The sequence below is a fragment of the Amblyomma americanum genome, chromosome 1 (genome assembly GCF_052857255.1).
Source record: "Amblyomma americanum isolate KBUSLIRL-KWMA chromosome 1, ASM5285725v1, whole genome shotgun sequence".
NCBI lineage: Eukaryota > Metazoa > Arthropoda > Arachnida > Ixodida > Ixodidae > Amblyomma > Amblyomma americanum.
This window is the reverse complement of record NC_135497.1, coordinates 403,798,535-403,817,489: the sequence shown is the minus strand read 5'-3', so window position 1 is coordinate 403,817,489 and position 18,955 is coordinate 403,798,535. Positions and strand designations below refer to the sequence as shown.

General features: G+C 47.4%; 1 protein-coding gene across 2 annotated transcripts in view; it reads left to right on the top strand.

Moving 5' to 3' along the window:
• Window positions 1-13,627: 13,627 nt before the first annotated feature.
• LOC144102531 (uncharacterized) overlaps window positions 13,628-18,955 on the top strand; it is a 122,933-nt gene continuing 117,605 nt past the window's right edge. For both annotated transcript variants that reach the window (XM_077635790.1, XM_077635783.1), the window contains exons 1-2: window positions 13,628-13,734; window positions 16,227-16,322. In XM_077635790.1, coding sequence (XP_077491916.1) covers window positions 13,641-13,734; window positions 16,227-16,322 — 190 coding nt within the window. In that variant the 5' untranslated portion in view covers window positions 13,628-13,640. The remainder of the gene's footprint in view (window positions 13,735-16,226; window positions 16,323-18,955) is intronic.

Genomic DNA, 18,955 nt, shown 5'->3' with positions numbered 1-18,955 from the left:
CGGAAGAGACTAACGATCTTCACGTGGGTGACAGTATGTTAGTCCATGCATCTTCAGATGGAATAAACCGTGACGACACCCCTTTTACACCATAAAAAAGGCACAGACCACAGCACATCTACATAGTGCGTGCAGACCGAGATGAAGTGCTGACAAGTGAATGGGCCAGATTAGCTTTCTTGTAGGGATGTTTTTTTAAGTATTCGTTTGATTTGCGGAATTTAACATCCTAAAGCGACAAGTGTGCAATGAGGGACGCCGTAACAAAGGGCTCCGAGTATGGACCACCACCGTGGGTTTCTTTAACGTGCTCTCACATCGATCGCACAGCAGCGGGTGTTTTGCTGTTCCGCCTCCATCGACATGCGGCCAGCGCGGCGTTGTCATAAGTATAAAGCAGCCGCTAATGATTAGAAGTGAGCGACGGTAGCCTGCCTGCCGTGGTTACACTTCTCGTCGCCAGCTTCACGCCATTGCCCAAGGTGCAGAGGGTGTGAAGATGAGGCTGAAATTGCGAAGTTGGGTGAAGCTGCGAGCTTTGACTAGAAATGCGCGGTGGTGATTTATGCCTTCACTTCTGTGCAGTTGAGCTACAGTCGAAGGTTTTAATTTTCATTGTAGTCTTCACCCTGGTGTGCACAGTCCTTATACATCAAGTGAGGGGTTTTTACAGACTGAGCTGGAAAGGCTTACAAAATGGTAGCTCTACAAGTGGGGTTGGAGGGAAGGGCTCCTAGCGTAGTTTCTTTCTTGTTTAGTAGGTCATCATTTTGCATTCCCTACTTACCATTGTGAGTGGTGTTATATGCCGGCTACATTTTTTTTCCAGAAATGGTAACTGAAAGGACCATGATAATTTTATTAATGAAAAATTAACATACTTTTCTCAAAAGAGATGGGGGTGAACCGATAGATATTCAAGTGCCCTGTCCGATGACAATATAGTTTTCAAGAGTGATTTATATCTCGGCAATCAGCACTTCTGCACTGTTGTTACTTTTGAACACTTTTGGAATAGGGTAGGACGGCTGGAAAGAAAAAATGTGAAAGGCTAACTAAAAAAGTTATCGGTCGTTAGGTACTGCACATTCCCTGATTTTTATTTTATATACGAGTCCAGAACGGTTCCTTGTATTCGAGTATGGAAAGCATGTAAAAATATACAGTAAAAAGCTCTGAAATAGTCCCCTTGAATAGCCCTCTCCCATTGATTCTATGACGACGTTTTGAAAATACCATTTAGCATGCCGAGCCGCTTGAAACATGAAACAAGCCGGAATTCCTAAAAAAAAAGTTTTTCGAGATTAGCTGATGAGCCGCCGCGGTGGCTCAGTGGTTATAGCGCTCGGCTGTTGACCCGAAAGACGCGGGTGCGATCCCGGCCGTGCCGGTCGAATTTCTATGGATGCGAAATTCTAGAGGCCCATGTACTGTACAATGTCAGTGCACATTAAAGAGCCCAAGGAGGTCGAAATTTCCGGAACCCTTCACTACGGCGTCCCTTATAGCCTGAGTCGTTTTGGGACGTTAAACCCCCATGAACCTCAAGCCATAGATCAGCTGATGAGAGATAGAAATGCAAGCTACGGAAAAAAGGCTCGAGTTTGGAGATTATGCAGTTTCATCACAGAATTCTAGCTGATTTAGAGCAACCCTTAGGATTTTTTTTACAATATTTTTTTCGAATCTTATTTAAAAGATAAAAAAATTGAAATGTTCGAAATTTTCCCACTACGCTCTCTGCACTACGCCTGGTATTCCGTATAGGTGAAATATTTAAATAAAACATTAGAATTTGTACAGAACAGCGCTTTCGACGTTTGGCTATCTGGTCATGTCTTCCAAGATAACCTAGTGTGTTATGTCTTGTGTAGAAAAAAAAAACTGAAATCTCGCAGTGTCTGCAGCAGTGCTCACACACCGCACAAATGCGAGAAACGCCGCTTCCGACGACGCATCTCCTCCCTCGTCAACTTACACGCCACAGCACAAGGCTACCGTTCTGCAGAAAATCCGGCATGTTCGCTGGCGGCGGCGTGAGCGAAAACTCGGGATTCGTCGCAAGAAAAGGTAGCACGCCAGACTTGGAGCCGCGGATTTTAAAAGTGAATAAAACATTATAAAACTCGCGATTCGAAGGCCGCAACAAGACTTGCACGTCATTACGACACGTAAGTATATCAAGTGAATCGCATATTTTCAGTTGAAAATACACCAGGATGTTTTGGTGTTTCCTGGTATGAACACCAGGTGGCCTGATGCTCTGGTGGGAACACTAGACAGTTTTAGTGTGTTCTACTGTTTATACTTGCCTGGTTTGGTGTGTGCTGGTGTACATATCCTTGTGTGTTAGTGTGTTGTGATGTGCACACCAGGGTGGTTTGGTGCGTGCTGCTGTACACATCTTAGTGGGTTAGTGTTTTGTGACGTGCACACCAGGGTGGGTTGGTGTGGTCTAGTGTGGGCACCAGACTTTTTGGTGTCGTAAAACGCAAACTGGTGAACACATCCTAGTGTGTTCTGTGCACGCCAAGGTGGGTTGGTGTGGTCTAGTGTGCACGCCAGCCTTAAGTGCGCATCAGAGCTCTGGTGTGTAGTAACGTGCACATCAGAGATATGGTGTGTTATTGAGCGTGTAACACTGCCCACAGTAGGCAATTTATTCGCTCTTTGAATCATGAGCAGCTCAGCATAATTATACAATAAATATGTAAACAGTTGCTTCACATCATAAAATAATAATTTATTTAGATCAAAATAATTATATATCGAATATCACTGAGGATTACACAGCGTCTGTAGAAAATCTGACGATTGAATACGACGCGCCAATGCAACTTCGAGGGCCTTTGAGGGGCTGTTTGTGGTCATTCGAATACACGGAGGAGCGAAGCGCCTCAGTCTAACTGCAATTTTGCTACGGTTCGCAGTAATTATTTTTCATGAGACGCACAACCCTAATAGCCACCCGCCAACGCCTAGCGTGCTTCCCAAAACCGTTCAAATCCAGCACGCTGGCTGCTAGGTCACGTGGCAGGACGCAGCACGTCCCTTCCCCCTCCTCTCCCTCTGACATCCAGCCATCCCGGTGTTATATCCGGTACCTTACGCCACGCCGTGCCATGGTCCGTGCTGCTGCTGTTCGTGTGCTGTTTGTGTCTGATTTAAAAATCGTTGCTTCAAACTTGCGTGTGGGTTTCCTGCTTATCGTAGCCCGCGCTGCGTGTCAGTACTGCAGCCGTTCGCGTACTTTGTGAAAAAGTGACCACGCCGAGAAGCATGGAGCCGTTTCATACAGCACATACGACTTCAACTATGGCGGCCGCTGCAGCTTTTTTATTACCGCAGCCGCGAAGCAAGAGAAGAAAGCGGTTACTGCAAGGCGTCGATCGAGTCTTCGTTTCCAGGTGAGACCCATAGTGTAGCGCAGGAATGCGCACAATTTGCGACCGCGAAAATAAACGAGCGATCACAAAGGCGAGAAGAAACAGAAGGGACAAGGTGAGGCTCTGTCAGCTCTGTCCTGTTTGTTTTCCTTCGGCATTGCGCGTGAGTCACTGGTTTCCGCGGCAGCAAAGTCCATTCCACATCAGATCATCAAAATGTCGGTCTGTCAGTGTTCACAGTGTATTCGTTGCGACGCGAGCGCAGAGGTGTATACATAGATGCGTTTGCTGAATGGCAGGCACGGGTAGGAGTTAAATGTAAACGTGGCAATTTTATACCACCCAGCAAAGCGCGTGACTATAGTTTGGGCTTTCGTTAAGGCGGCTGCCCGATATCCTGTTCATTATTTGACGTGATACGTGGTTGTGTACTGTTTGCACGCGTGTTTTTTGACGCCACTATCAGCCCGTTGCGGACTGCCGATATTGTGCCCCGCTCGGTCTGTTTAGCGTTGTGGTATTCGCTACGCGTATGTGCATCTTTATATTTATCTGATGTGGCGTATTAAGGTTAGAATACACCTCTTCGAGCCGTTTACACCAGCTGCCAAGCTCATTGTGGGAGGGGTGGGATGCGTCAAGGCATGCAAGCGACTGAGTGAATTGAGCGACGTGTCACTGCGATACCCCAACAAACCGGTAGCTGCCTGCTCGATCAATTTTGTAACATTAGTAACGTTGCCTGCAGCTGTAAATTTATTTTAGTTGCAAGCGGCCGTCAATAAAAGTCGTTGCTAAATGTTGAAGAAGTAGTTCTAGAAAAGGAGTTGTTTGTAGCCCTTTCAAATTAAGTGGTTTTGAATTACCGAAGTAGTACAGAGCTCATAAAAGCTAGTTTGAGCAAGCGGCGTTATGTTTTCGAAGTTTGGCTGATTACACACATTCTTGTGGTTGTGCGAAATATAACATATACAACTATTTATCAGAAATTGTCAGGCATTGTGGGTGCAAATATAGACAACTGTAAATTATGAAGTTATGCAGGAGAAGTGCCTGCTGCTCAGTAGTGAAGAGGTCTGAAAAGAGCTTCATCGGAGAGGATGTCTCCACTGTCCAGATTTCGGGCTGTTCATGTCTGTGCCCGTTCAGTGTACATTGCAGAGCACAAGTATGCATAGAGGTTTCGAAGATATTTTTTTCACCTCTGTGTTGAGATCAGTGTGTTGCAATGTCTGCTTTGGACTAGAACGTTGATTGCATGTATTGGCATTCTCTTAATCAAAATAACGTGTCTCTTCTCAATAGGTCATCATCAGATAGTGCCAATTTCATGCTCAGTAAAAGCAGTGCTTAAATTCAAGGGCGTCTTGGCTGGCCTCAGAACACCTACCAAGACTAACGGGGAATCTGAGACTGCCTGTACTATAATGTAGGAAGTGTATGAATCCGAATCAAAGAACCCATTTTCTTGTCAGTGGTGGTTGGAACGTTTCTTCTGTCATTTATGAAATTTCGTGGTGATTTTTAGCAAGAATCATTAGCACGTTTTCTTAAAGGCAAGATGGAAAAAATGCTAAGTTTACAGCACTACACAAAGGCTGGAAGGAAAAGAGAAACCCGCACCCTCATACCGCGAGTGAGTCCAGAGCTGGCCGCTCAGCTCCAAGTCTACGCAGCAACAACAAGCACACTGGCACACCCTCAGCTTAGCCACTTTTTCTCTCTCTTCCTCTCTACTTCTGTCCCCACCTGTTCTCAAGTCACTATGGACCCCCTTCAATGCAGCCAGGCTTTAAAAAAACATTAATATGAAGTAATATGTTACAGGGCAGTATTTTAAGGTGGTATTACAGCATGAGAACAATGTTTTTATCCTTTTTTTTCTCTAGTACCCATCTCACATGGCACTCCTCGTAGACAATTATAGCAGAAAGATAACCATGTCACCCTTCTGTAGTCATGCCGCTGTCACATGTCACTCCTCAGAGATTGCTCCAGCAATGGCTTCTTATTTCACTTGGTGAAAAGAATATGAATTTTGTTATATAGTGCAGAGATGAAAGCGTCTAAAAGATGAAACAATAATTGAATTTCACAGCTTCTCTTGTAAGGTTCTCGTCTACTGCCTCTCACTGTAGTTGCAATATTTTTGCTGCCTCTAGATACGAGCGCAAAATAAGTACTGTCTACTGCAAAAGACTTCAGGGTCTGTTCATTTATAGCCTGTGCACAAAAAAGCTAAAAATGCTAAATGAAAAATTGTGAATGTTCACCATTAAACGCTCCCTCGGTTATTCTCTTGGTGAGTTTTGATGTTTTTTTGCCATTTCACTTGCTTGATGATGGCACTCTGCAAGTTCAGTGAATATACTTGCTCTAATACGCTTACAAGAAATTAGGAGCTTGTTGGGACCTGTTTGACTCAGCCTTTCGGCAGGCTACCTGATATGATAGTTAAACAAAGCTTGATAGAAACTTCATATACTATGAACACCAGATGTGTGCTTGCGTCTTCTTTCAAATGATGCCTTAGACATTAATGTACGTAGACCACCCCGTGATATTTGCTCAATGACTGGTAAATAATTAATAATTTATAATTTTCTTTCTCTTTGTTTTAGTATTATTAACCGATTGATAGCTGCAACGTGTAGTTGGTTTTACGGTCATGTCAAAAGCAAGAAAACTGGTAATATAACTGCTGATATGGCAATTGTTGTCATTCCAGCTTTTCAAATAGGCTGTTGTAGGTGTTATGGTGAAATAAAATTGTATATAAACGTTTATATTGTATCCTTTTTCATGCCTCAGTATACCTAAAGGCCGACTATGCATCACAGCTATCATTCGGTTGATCAAGCCTGAACAACACGAGGGAAGGAATAGGAATTATAAATTATTTAATGGCAGGCAAATACCACTTGGGAAATCATGTATCCTAATGTCTAATGCAGCATTTAAAAAATCATGTGACCAAAACCACGTGTTCATAGTCCTTGAAACAAATTTTTTAGGTGTTGCACATTTCACTGTTCTAAATTTGCAGAGGTAGCAGTGTTTAGTAATGCTTGCCTTCTTTTTGCTGTTCTAGTTTCATTCATTTGTTGTTCTGTGTTTTCTTGTGTTTATTTCGTGTTGTGTCATCGCATGGTGCATCCCTTCTATTTTCTTTGGGCATCACTCCTCTTCAGTGTTTTTTTTTGTGGCAGGCCTCATGACAGCTGGTAGCTTTCCTTTCATTTTTGCCTTCCTCTCTAATGGTGCTCACGCCACAAGACAACAAATAGTTTACTGAAAGGCTGAATTCTATATTGCACAGCATCATTTAGGTGCCGTCTTCCTTCTTAGCAGATGCCATTATTGGTGATGCCTACTGTTGCCAAGAATCTTACTTTGACACAAATTTGTTTCACAAGTGCAGGGCATGCTTTGCTCTCATGTATAGTTTGTGCATTTATAATGTATAAATTGTATATGGTCTCTTAGTTGGTGCGTGACACAGTGGCCTCGTTGGCTGATTTTTGTATTATTATGAGGGGTTATAATTTGTTTTTCTCACTGCTGATCAGCCTTTATGGGAGCTTATTATGCCTTCTTTGACAGGCATTTCTTTTTTGTTGCTTGAATTAGAATACTGAGGCTCAAATGAGCGAGCATCTGGGGCTAAATTCCAGTATAACTTCGTGCCGTTTGTCAGCTTTTTTTATGATGTGCATAACTGCAGGTAGGGAGTAATTTCAGGTCTCAGTGGTCCTACGCGTACCGGCTGAGCGCCTACGCGCACGGGCGTACGCTGCATCCTGTCTGCGCATGCGCAAATCGAGACGCGCGCGCAGGCGCGCGCGTTGCTAGATATCTGTTCATGTCAGATATTTTCGGCCCTGGCGGTGCGCTGGCGCACGCGCCGGAAGTGGCTCGCTGGTTTGTGGCCAATGAGAGGGCACAGTTCCCGCTATATCCGGAATGAGCCTCCGTGGCGCGCCGACTGATTTTTTTGTCAACGAGCTGCGACAGCCCCCTACGCAAACATGTCGTACCTAATAAGCAATGAAAAATTAATCGCTGCTGTTGAGAGGCGCCGCTCGCTGTGGCTTGCCAGCCACAAACACCACAAAATTAAGCTCGTTACGGCAGCGTCCTGGAAGGAGGTGGCGGCGGAAATAATGCCGGGAACACCATGCGAAGGTAAGCAGGCACATTGCTCATGACGAGCACTTCATGATTGCAACTTTCTTAAGATTCCTCATGTTTCAATCACGCAGAGAACGTTCACCACATTCAGAAGCGGTGGAAATCTCTCCGCGATAAGCACTAAAATACGTGCCAGTTTGAATGAAAAGCTACTATTAAAACTGCAGTTCAGTTTATATATTACATAACTTGCCTTGCTACTTTCAAAATCTAAAGATTTCAAGTGGCAGTCTAACTGTTTTGGCCAGTTCCAATCTATGAGGTCTAGCAACAACGTGCTAGTGCGCGCACGAGCGCGAGTCAGCGACAGGCTATGGAGCTGCACACCACTTGCGACGCCCGTCGCGATGCGGCGCTGGGCGCACAGGCGCTCTGCGCGTACGCGTAGGATGTGCCCATCGAGTTGGGGCTTAAGGCAGTGATGAGCCACAGACGCGTGTATTGTATACTGTATGACGTCTTTGCACGTTAAAGAATCCACGGTGGTAGAAATTATGCGGAGGCACCCAGCTCAGCGTCTCTCATAGCCTGAGTCAATTTGGAACGTCAAAAACGATAAAACCAAACCATTTATATAACCTTCACTGAGCCCGCAAGCCCAGGGGGTCGAAGGTCGTACTCATGGCAAACGGGCTCACATTTTTGCAGCTCATTTCTTGTATGGGACTGGGATCCACTGGTTTGATATGCAATAAAAGTCCGATGGAAATAAATAAAATAAAATAAAATAAATAATGCAAACATATCACTGCACCGGCATCCAATACAATCGTCGTTGAAGCACCACTGAAGTTCACGGTAAGTGCAAAAAGGTATTCGAATTCCTCGTTGGCGTGAAACAAGGCTCCGATTAACATCTCTAAAATCGTTGGCTGCTGGATCTGCGACCCTTGCCATCTGGCTTGGTCAAGTGGCTGACGGGGCAAGATGGCGACAACAAAGAGGGATGATGGGAAGTATTTACCTTACGCCCTCCCGCTGTCGCGCCTCGCTATCGTCTCCCTCGGCCACGGCCGGTACCCGCCCATCTCGGCGCACTTCATCGTTGTCCCTTTCGACCAATCAGCAACGGCTCTGACGGCGCCTGGCGGTGCGCGCATGCGCGCGATTTGGAAAAGGAGGTGGCACAGCGCTCTCGAGCCGGCCTTCCGACCAACGTTACAAGAGATAATGGCTGGTCACCCGTGGGGCAGGAGAAAAGCGTCCGATTTCCTGCGTCTCCACGGCACATCTCGCCGGCCAGGGAAGAAAACGGCTTTCCGCAATTCCCGCAAAGTGCAGAAAATGAATAGTTTCTCCAGCCCAGAGTTGACGCGCTTGGACTTACCGTCACTAGATGGCGCCGCTGTGCTTACATCCATGTTGTAGTACCTACAAGGGTTAAAGACCAAACTAAAAAAGCGCGGACAAGGCTTAACTTCCTTACACCTTTCTTTTTTCAAGCGAGGCGAATGGATTAAACTGTCATTGCCGGGACTAATGTATGAGGATGATATTGTGACTAATTGGTGACTGCAGTCGGGAGAGCAGAAAGGCTTCGAAAATGGTGCCTAAACAAAACTCTTTATTCGAGCTGACTTGCGCCCACAATGGACTGAATCACTCGGCGACGGCGTAGCAGCAAGCGTGCTCGGCGGTCGTGGAAAAGAATGCCCGCCGCTCTCGGTCGTGCTCAATTTAAAGCTCATAGCCTGGATGTGATCAATCGAGATAAATCTGGTCGCGTCTTGCATCGCAAACACAGCGATAAAGCAGCGGCGTGGCGGTAGCTTTGAAGAATGAACACTGCAGAGATTTGCGGAATTACAGCCCTCTCAAAGAATAATCGACCCGGTGCATTGAAAAGAATATGGCGACTAGCAAGAAATAAAACGGATCGTGCGAAAATAAACACAGTGTGGAAACACAGCGTCCTTTAGCGCGCATAATAGGGATTTAGACTTATGACATGGACAACTTCTGATCGTATGCGGCGTTGCTGGGATGCGGTAATTGCGTCAGCGAAGACTTCATAATCCAGTACACCCAGCAGACGAAGAATCTTGTACGGAACGAAATAGCGGCACAAGAGCTTTTCATTCAATCCATGGCGGCGAATGGGCGTCCAAACCCAGACTTGGTCTCCTGGCTTGTATTCCGCGTTGCATCTTCGTAGGTTGTAGCGCCAGGCTTCGGTCCGCTGTTGGTCTCTGATCTGTAATCGGACAAGCCTTCGAGCTTCTTCTGCGCGTTGAAGGTAGGCAGCAACGTCGACGTTCTCTTCTTCTGTAACGTTGGGCAGCATGGCGTCTAGCGTGGTCGTGGCCTCCCTGCCATGGACGAGCCTAAAAGGCGTCATCTGAGGGGTCTCCTGCACTGCGGTGTTGTAGGAGAAGACGCCGTAAGGCAGGATGATATCCCAGGTCTTGTGTTCGGCATCGACATATATGGCGAGCATGTCGGCGATGGTTTTGTTCAGGCACTCGGTCAGTCCGTTGGTCTGCCGATGGTACGCAGCTGTCCGCCGGTGGCTGGTTTGGCTGTAACGCAGGATGGCTTGCGTTAGTTCCGCCATGAATGCGGTTCCTCTGTCCGTGGTGAGCACATCGGGGGCGCCGTGTCGCAGAAGAATGCACTCCACGAAATATTTTGCGACTTCTGCTGCTGTTCCGTTTGGCAAGGCTTTTGCCTCGGCATAGCGGGTCAGGCAGTCGGTCGCTATGATGATCCGCTTATTTCCAGACGTTGACTTCGGGAAAGGGCCAAGCAATTCTATGCCGTTCTGCTGAAATGGCCTTGAGGGGGGTTCAATGGGGTTCAGAAATCCTGCTGGTCGGGTGGGGGGGTCTTTCGTCGCTGACAAGCTGGGCAGGTTTTCACATAATGTGCGACATCGGCAGACAGTCGGGGACAGTAATGCTTGTCTTGACTGCGGCGGCAGGTGCGAGTGAACCCGAGATGCCCAGCTATCGGCTCGTCGTGTGAAGCCTACAGAATTTCTTCGTGGAGACGAGCCGGTACAACAAGGAGGTAGGCTGTTTTGTTCGCTGCGAAGTTGTTCATGGTGACATCATTCTGTACAGAGAAGGAAGACAGTCCTCGCTTGAATGAGGCGGGGTATGAAGAAACTTTGCCTTCCAAGTACTTACTCGATGAGGCGTTTTAGGTCGGGGTCCAAGCGTTGATGCTGTGCAAAAGAGCTGGGGCTGATGGGTCCTAGGAAGACGTCCTCACCATCGCCCGGCGGCGGTGCATGTACAGGGGCTCGTGAGAGGCAATCGGCGCCAGAGTGCTCGCGTCCGAACCTGTAAACGACGGTGACGTCAAACTCCTGGAGGCGCAGACTCCATCGAGTGAGGCGGCCAGAGGGGCCCTTCAAATTTGGATGCCAGCACAGCGCGTGGTGATCGCTGACCACCTTGAACGGTCGTCCGTAGAGGTAGGGGCGAAATTTCGACGTCGCCCAGATGATGACAAGGCACCCCTTCTCAGTCGTCGAATAGTTAGCCTCAGTCTTGGAAATGGAACGGCTAGCGTATGCGATGGCTTTCTCGAGCCCGTCGCTTTTTTGGACGAGGACGGCGCCTAGGCCCACGCTGCTTGCGTCGGTATGAACTTCAGTATCGGCGTTATCATCAAAATGCGTGAGGATCGGTGTGGACTGTAAACGACGCTGAAGTTCTTTAAAGGCTTCTGCTTGCGGCGCTTCCCATTTAAATGGCACGTCTGGCTGCGACATTTGGGTCAGGAGCTCGGCGATACGCGAAAAGTTTTTCACGAATCGTCGTTAATATGCGCAGTCAGAGAAATCTGCGCAATGCTTTCTTATGGACCGGTGGTGGAAACTGTTCAATAGCAGCTGTTTTGTGCGGGTCTGGGCGTACTCCCTCTTTGCTAACAATGTGGCCTAGAAACAGCAGCTCCTCATAGGCAAAGTGGCACTTCTCTGCTTTCAAGGTTAGGCCAGACGACCTTATGGTGTCTTGTACTGTTCGAAGTCTTTTGTGGTGCTCTTCAAAGTTCGAGGCGAAGACAGCGACGTCATCTAAATATACCAGACAAATTTACCACTTCAGGCCTGCCAGCACTGTATTCATTACTCGTTGAAACGTCGCTGGTGCAGAAATAGAATCCAATTGGCATCACCTTGAACGCAAAGAGCCCATCCAGAGAGATGAATGCCGTCTTCTGGGGATCTCTTTTATCTACCTGAATTTGCCAGTAGCCGCTGTTGAGGTGTCCATCGGTGAGAAATACTTGCCGTTGCAGAGATGGCCCAGTGTGTCGTCGATGTGGGGGAGAGGGTAGACGTCCTTTTTTGTTATGTTATTCAAGAAGCGGTAATCAAAGCAGAATCGAAGTGCGCCGTATTTCTTTCTCACTAGAACAACCGGTGCCACCCATGGGCTGTTTGACGTCTGGATGATGTCGTCGCGAAGCATTTCTTCCACTTGGTCCCGAATTGCTTGTCGTTCTCGCGGCGACACGCGGCAGCGGCTTCGACGGAGAGGTCGGGAGTGCTGGTCAGTTGTAATGCGATGCTTGGCAATTGGCGTTTAGTTGTCGGACTTCAGCGATGACGAAAAACACTCGCTGTCGTTGTGGTTGTCGTTGTGCATCCACACTTGCATAAATACATAACCGAGGCTGGGGACTCCCCATCGCTTTAAGGCCACTGACATCTCACACTGCCAGGTATCTACATGAGCGTACATTACAAAGTTACGTTAAATGATGGCAATCGGAGGTTAGTAAGGGAGCACGGCCGGGCAGTGATAATTTGGTGACGTTGGAAACGGAGCCTTACAAATACAATAAGGTTAGGGAGGCTAAAGCTAACAGCTCTACTGAGAGCCAATTTAGCCAAGAAATGGGCAACCTTATTTGAGGAGACCCCACAGTGAGCAGGGGCTCAGAACACACGCTCTACATTCACATGGCGGGGTGACGAAAACTAAAGGGAAAGGCTAAAAACAGCAATCCCTGATGTTTCGAGATATACTTAAAGTGAGAGGTAAAATGGGATAACGACGACCTGCAACACATTGCAAGGAATGTTGCGAATAGCAAAAGTGCCCAAAATTCAGCCAAAAATAGCGCTGTCTTGTCGCGATACGAAAGGAACAACTCAAAGAGCCTGAGGCTAAATCCCGACTGCAGGCTCCTCCCTGTATGGGCGGCAATCGTCGCTACAACGCATGTGTAGAGACGGCAGCGCGATGGGGGAATTTGTCAAGGTATTCCACGAGTAGACCACAGTTCAGCATAATAGCAGGCAAGTGCCTCCCATTGGATGGAAAAATATGGTCGTAAAAGAGACCCGCTTCAGCATTTGAACGACCAACCCACTGTGAAGAGCTGAGGTTTATATAAAGCTTTGATAAGAGAATCTGTGAAAGCACAACCTGAGGGAGCCGAAACCGGCTGAATAACAAATGAAAAACAGAGTAGGGTGAGAAACAAAAATAGGGGTAGCCACATCGGAGGCAGGGTCAGAAGATCGCAGGAAGGTTTGGCCCTAGAGCGGTTAGAAGCAGGAGTCGGAAATAAGGGCCTCCATGTAAAGGACAGCGTTAGATATGAATTTTGGGAGTTCAAACCAAAGACGAAACCGCGCCTTTCCAACTGGAATAAGCGCTGAGATTGTAATTTGGGCAAGCAGAGAATACGGCGCAACCGATTTCAAGTGCGGCCCTCACACAACCAGCCTTATACACAAAGAGCTATGTCGCATAGCAGGTTTCTTATTTCCTATCGTGCCAGCCAGACAAGAGCATCTGTCCCTTTCACGACAGTATCCTTAATGTGAGGCCACCAGTTTAACATATAGGTTTGTATCTCTCAAGTATTTTACGGACACCACCTTCGGAATTCGGTAAAAGTGATACATTATGGAGATGTACAGTTAGGTGTCTGTTAGAGAAATTACCACTGAGCTTTTCGTGAATAACAAGAAGCAGCTCTGGTCGTCGTCTTTGTCATCAAATGTGCTCCTGCAGCGCGAGGTTCGCAAACCAGAGTCGTTTTGTGAGCGTGCCGCGTGCGCCAATGCGAGCTCGAGCTCTCCGAACCGCCGCTCCAGAGATGGCTGCTTTGCAACGGCTGCTCTGGACATGCCTTCGGCAACGGCTTTTTGCGCTGCGCAGGGACCTTTCCGACCTGGACACAAACGATGGAGGTTAGTGTCAGCCTTCCCTGTCCCTTCTGTACACTACATTGCAAGGCTCTTTTGACTCCTGTAGTAATTAGTGTAACCTCATAGTGCGCTTGCTTCAAATTCATTTATCTACTGCTTACCGCTAGCGCAAACCTTTCTGTGGCGTTTGTCGACCACGCGCGGAACAGTGCTTGCGCGGCGTTGAAGCGTGCAGCTGTTCTGAGTGTTGATTAGTGCCCCTACCGCTTTCCTACGGGCCGTTGGCTTCGTGTAAAAAGAGGCCTCCTCAAACCGTTCGATGCTCGCCGCATTTTAGAGCAATAATGTCCACTATTCACAACATGTATCTTTAGAACCGAAAACTTACGGTTAAAGCTAACCTCAGCGCTGCATACGGAACAGCTATACTACTAAGCTTCCTATCGTAAGAGTTAAAAATTCGGCCTGGCTCCAACTCAAAGCCAGGAGCGCCCAGGTCCAGCTAACTGAGCCTACTTGGACGGCTAGCCGATGAAACCAATGTGCCATACAAACTGGCTGAAGAGGATGTTATACCAATCGTTTGCTTTGGGAGCGTTCTCTCTGATATAGAGGAATTCCTAACGAAACTGCAATTGCGAATATTACATTTGCGTGCGCAGCCAGGAGACGAGAGGAGACCACAAAGAGAATCCCAGCATTATTCTCTGTGCGTGTGGTACTGTGTAGCTGATGCATTTGTCTCATTCCTTTCGTTGGCACAAGGAGCAGTTTTCTTTTAAAAAATCATGAAGTCTGAAAGATTTATAGCTTTCATTTGTAGCCTTGTGGCTGTAATATGGGGCCACAAATCGTTGTTTATTGCGTCTTTAACTTCCGTTCCTTGGGGTATTACTTTAAGGCATAGAAAAACAGATCCTTGTTATTTAAAGCGTTTTTGTTCTTTCCTTGTTGATGCTTCGTACTTCCGCTTCGCGTGAAAGGACGTGTTCGGGTAGAAGCGTTGCAGCTGGCATCTTATAATAGGCCTGGGAACGTCTCTACTGGCGATTATGCGCACAATGAACGCTCGTGTGTGGCAGTTTACATGTACACCTCCAACGTGCTACACCTAGAGCCAAGTACACGCTTCCAAGGTGCTGCAATAAGTCGACTGCTGCGATGATAGCTGCAATTCAGACGTCGTTGACCTCCAGAAACAATCCGGAGAACCATTTTGCGAATGAAAGCTGCATGAAACGTATACGCGGCGTGCTGAGTTTGTCATTTCCGCATTCTCTTTGGTAGCAACTTAGCGGAATGTAATAACGTTCACAAGTGAAACACACAGGGCAACGGACACGCTTATGAACGCATTCATTCTACGCTAAGCTGTTAACTTAGATTATAGCTCTAGTCTAAATTACGTTGTCCTGCAGAAAGAAGCCGGTGAACCGTTCCGCGAATGCAAGCTTCATGCAAACGTTTAGGTGGTTTGTTCAGCGCGTCATTGGCACACTGCTCCGGTGCCATGACCTCCCCTCACATACTACAAGTGCGCAGTCGGGAAGCACGGGTGGTTGGCTTTAACGAAGCACTTCATCCACGGCCTCTGAGCGGACCTCCTGTCCGTTTCCGAAAAGTGATTGTACGCTGCACAGCACAGAAGCCGCACAGTAAGGACTGTGCACGCCATTCCTGTTAACAAAACAGTACTAGCCGTCACTTTACATAGATACACGATTTCTGGGGTAGTGGATCATTTTCGTATTGTTTAAAGACATGCTTACAATGTTAATTATTGCTGAATAATTATTACAGATGTGGGAGGAAGGAAAAATAATTGCTGCAATTTTACACATTGCTTAAGAATTCATCACTTCATTTAAATTCAGAAAAAGCTTTTGTTTTTCTAAATATTGATTCGTTTTGTATGAGACAACTTACAAGTATACGTGATGAAGCTAACTCTCATGGTCTCATTTGTTGTCTCATGCTTTATTTTGGCGCAAGAGAAACTCGGCGTTTCTGTCGCGTGACCGAAACTTTTGTTGTGGCTAAAAAACAGTCTGTAGCGCGTGTTCTGTCTTCTGTGGCCGCTACAGAGCTTCTGTGGTCCCTACAGAATACTCTGTAGCGTGCCTTCTGTCTTCTGTATTCGAAACAGAACGTTTTCTTGCCGCAACAGAACGTTTTCTTGCCGCAACAGAACATTCTGTCGTCGCAACAGATTACTCTGTAGTAACAACAGATTCTCCTGTCGTCGCAACAGAATGTTCTGTTGTGAGAACAGAAATATCTGCAGCGCAAGAGACATTTCTGTTCTTTTTCCAACGGGAGGCACCAGCACCAAAGACGCTGATGAAGAAAAGATACCCTGGACAGGTGATAGCGCTTGTACGTTTGCCACTAACTTGGCCGCGTGGGTATTTTGTTGAACTCCACTGCTTGCTGCAGAAGGCGCACAAACCCAAAGAGACAGCTAGCGCACTTGTCTCGCGTAGCGCAGCCTCACTATGGTAACGTTTTCATGGAAGCGTCTGGTTTCCTTGCAGAGGGTCCAGGGGGCCAGGAAAGTGATGATCCCCCAGCACAAGCGGCCGCAGAGCAGGCCACCACCAGGCAGCCTAACCTTGTGCCGAGTGGTGAAGGTGAGCGCTCGTGGCTCCTTTGACAGCGCTAAATCATATGTTTGAATTTCTTTGGGGGAAACGCCGTCGCCATTCTGGTGTGCCGTTTCCCAGAGCAGCGGATTACAACTGCTGGCTACTTAGTGTGTAGTCTGGGTGGGCCACTGTATGGGCTAGAGTGCACCCTGCGGTGTCGCGTAGCTCAGACGGTGCTAATGTCACCAGCTAAGGCTTCAGAGTACCGCATTTCTTTTCCTCGCCCTGCCGCGCATTGAAAGCAGAAGGCTACCGCACCCCAAACTTGCCAGATCACCTTGCACAGATTATGCCAAGGAATTAGCTATGAACGGCACCCTTCCAAAGCCTCTGGACAGTTCTCAAATACCTGTGTACGTTTACCAGGTGCTGCTTAAAGAAGTTGGAAAAATTCTGTTCCTTTGTCTTCTGACCGGACACGATATCGCCGAGGTTTATTGCGCCAATTAAACGCAGTCATTACTCACGAAAACGTCGCTGCAAATTTAGGTACAGCGGGCAAAATCAAGGCGATTTCTGCGCTGGGATTGTCAAGAAGCTGCCGCTATATTTCTTCAAAATCCAGTGGCGTGGGGAGGAGGAACGTCGTGAAAACCTTAACAGCGACACGACGGACTGTTGGCGAACTCTTAATTATTTTTTTTTTTGGGGGGGGGGGCTCTTATTCTCTCTTTAGGATGCTGAAACGGATAGGTTATTTCTCTTACACGTCGCGTTGCCCAATATACAGTCCTTACAGGCAGCGCTCCACAACAATGGATGTCCCAGTTCATCCAAAACGCCCTTCGCTTTGCAGCAGAACCCAAACCTTGCCCTCAAAGCCGCAGTGCAATAAAATCACCATATTGGTGTCCTATTGGCTTCCTGCGTAGTAAACACCCTGCGTGTCAAGCTGTTGGTTCAAGGAGCGGCACTGGGGAAGGACCGGCACAAGAAGGCTTGTTTGCTACAGGCAATGAGGTGGCGCAACTTCTCCTCGCAGTGATATCCGAGCTTGCGACTTCGTCCGCAGTTTATGGCGGTGTCAACGTCAGCGCAGGCAGTCGATAACGTTGCAGCCCGGAACTGTGAACTGCCCAGGGGTGGGCGCGGTCGTGAGGTCGGGCTGATGTAAATGCAGCGGTAAAGTTACACCTATCACTTCATTGTCGCATGGAAGGACGCAACTTTGAGGACTTTTTGTACGTAGCACCGCACAGCAGTGCTGGTCGCTGCAAAATACTGCATGCCTGTATGCCCGTATACACTCTCGTATGCGGTAGGCAGCATTACTGAATCCGATGGGGTATAGGGTGGCTATTTTTTGCTTTAGCTGAAAGCGGGTGCATTAAAGGCTTCAGAAACCACTTCCGGGCTGCATAAACTAAAATCACGGTGCAATTATTCCTGAAGATTGTAAAGCACTTCAACTAATGGCTTAGCACACGCCCGTAGACATCTGCCTGAAAGCAAAAAGCGCAAGCATGTAAACACATTACGCAAGTAATCCGGAACCCAATTGAAGGCACTGAATTCCTATTTAGCTTCGGTGGCGCAAGTTGGCCAGCGTGCGTAGGAATGCCTTCTGAACTGAAGATGCCGGATGCGATGCAACCTCAATCTTCAACTATAGCTGGCCGCAGCCCGAAACTCAAATTACCTAACCACAGGGCAGATCGCCGACGTCACGATGGCATTGGAACATGGCATGTTCTTATTAAAATTGCTCATGCACTCTGCCTTTTAGTTTTCATTTGCTTCGGCCACATAACGTTACATCTGGTGAAAAGCTTCCCTGGCCATGGACGACATCCTACTGCTGCGTATTTTCTTTGTGCAGTCGCATTCTTTCGGCTGCAACAAAAACTGTGATTCGGAACCCATTAGCTCCAATCCATCCTTTCGTTAACATCCCAGAACAACGCGCCCGTGGCAAGGCAGATGTAGAGTGGCAGCGTAGCTTCCATAGAACCCCGTACATTAAAAACATGGCGTCTTGTTGTGCGTAGCCATTGATACATTCGAATGAGGCGACAACTAAACAGTGACGGCATAATAACAGAAAACGTGAGCTCATAGTATATGTGTTGTTTGGCGACAAAAACAAACGCTCGAACGTTTCGACGTTCGATGCGACATAGACAAGGGCGAAGCAAAAATACGCTGCGAATACTGACTACCAACTCAATGCTTTTATCTATAAGCGCTCGCAGTGCCTTCCGTCGTCCACGCCTCGAGTATCAAGCTGAATTTCAAGGCGTTAACGTACCAACAAGCAAGCTATTTTCCTTAGCGCCCGAATAGTACATGACTCCTGCTTGGGAGCTGTTTTCGAGCTCCTGAGCTTGCTAGTAACTTGTTAGCAAACCCCTGTCGGATACGGCATTCGCATACTTAGACAGGTGGCTACCCTTTGCTTCTGACTAGTAGCTTATTTCTGTGTAATCCTTTTGTGCCACGCACGTGGGATGTGCGCCGTTTTCGTTGAGTTTCTCTGCATTTATCCCTTCGCCCTTCATTTACGAGTCAGCGCGTATGATGTCTTCCACTTCCTATCGTGTTTCGTTCAGTTTGCGCTGTTTACTACTATCAGCAATCTACCGCTTCAGCCGCATCCTGCATCACTAATATAATCGGAA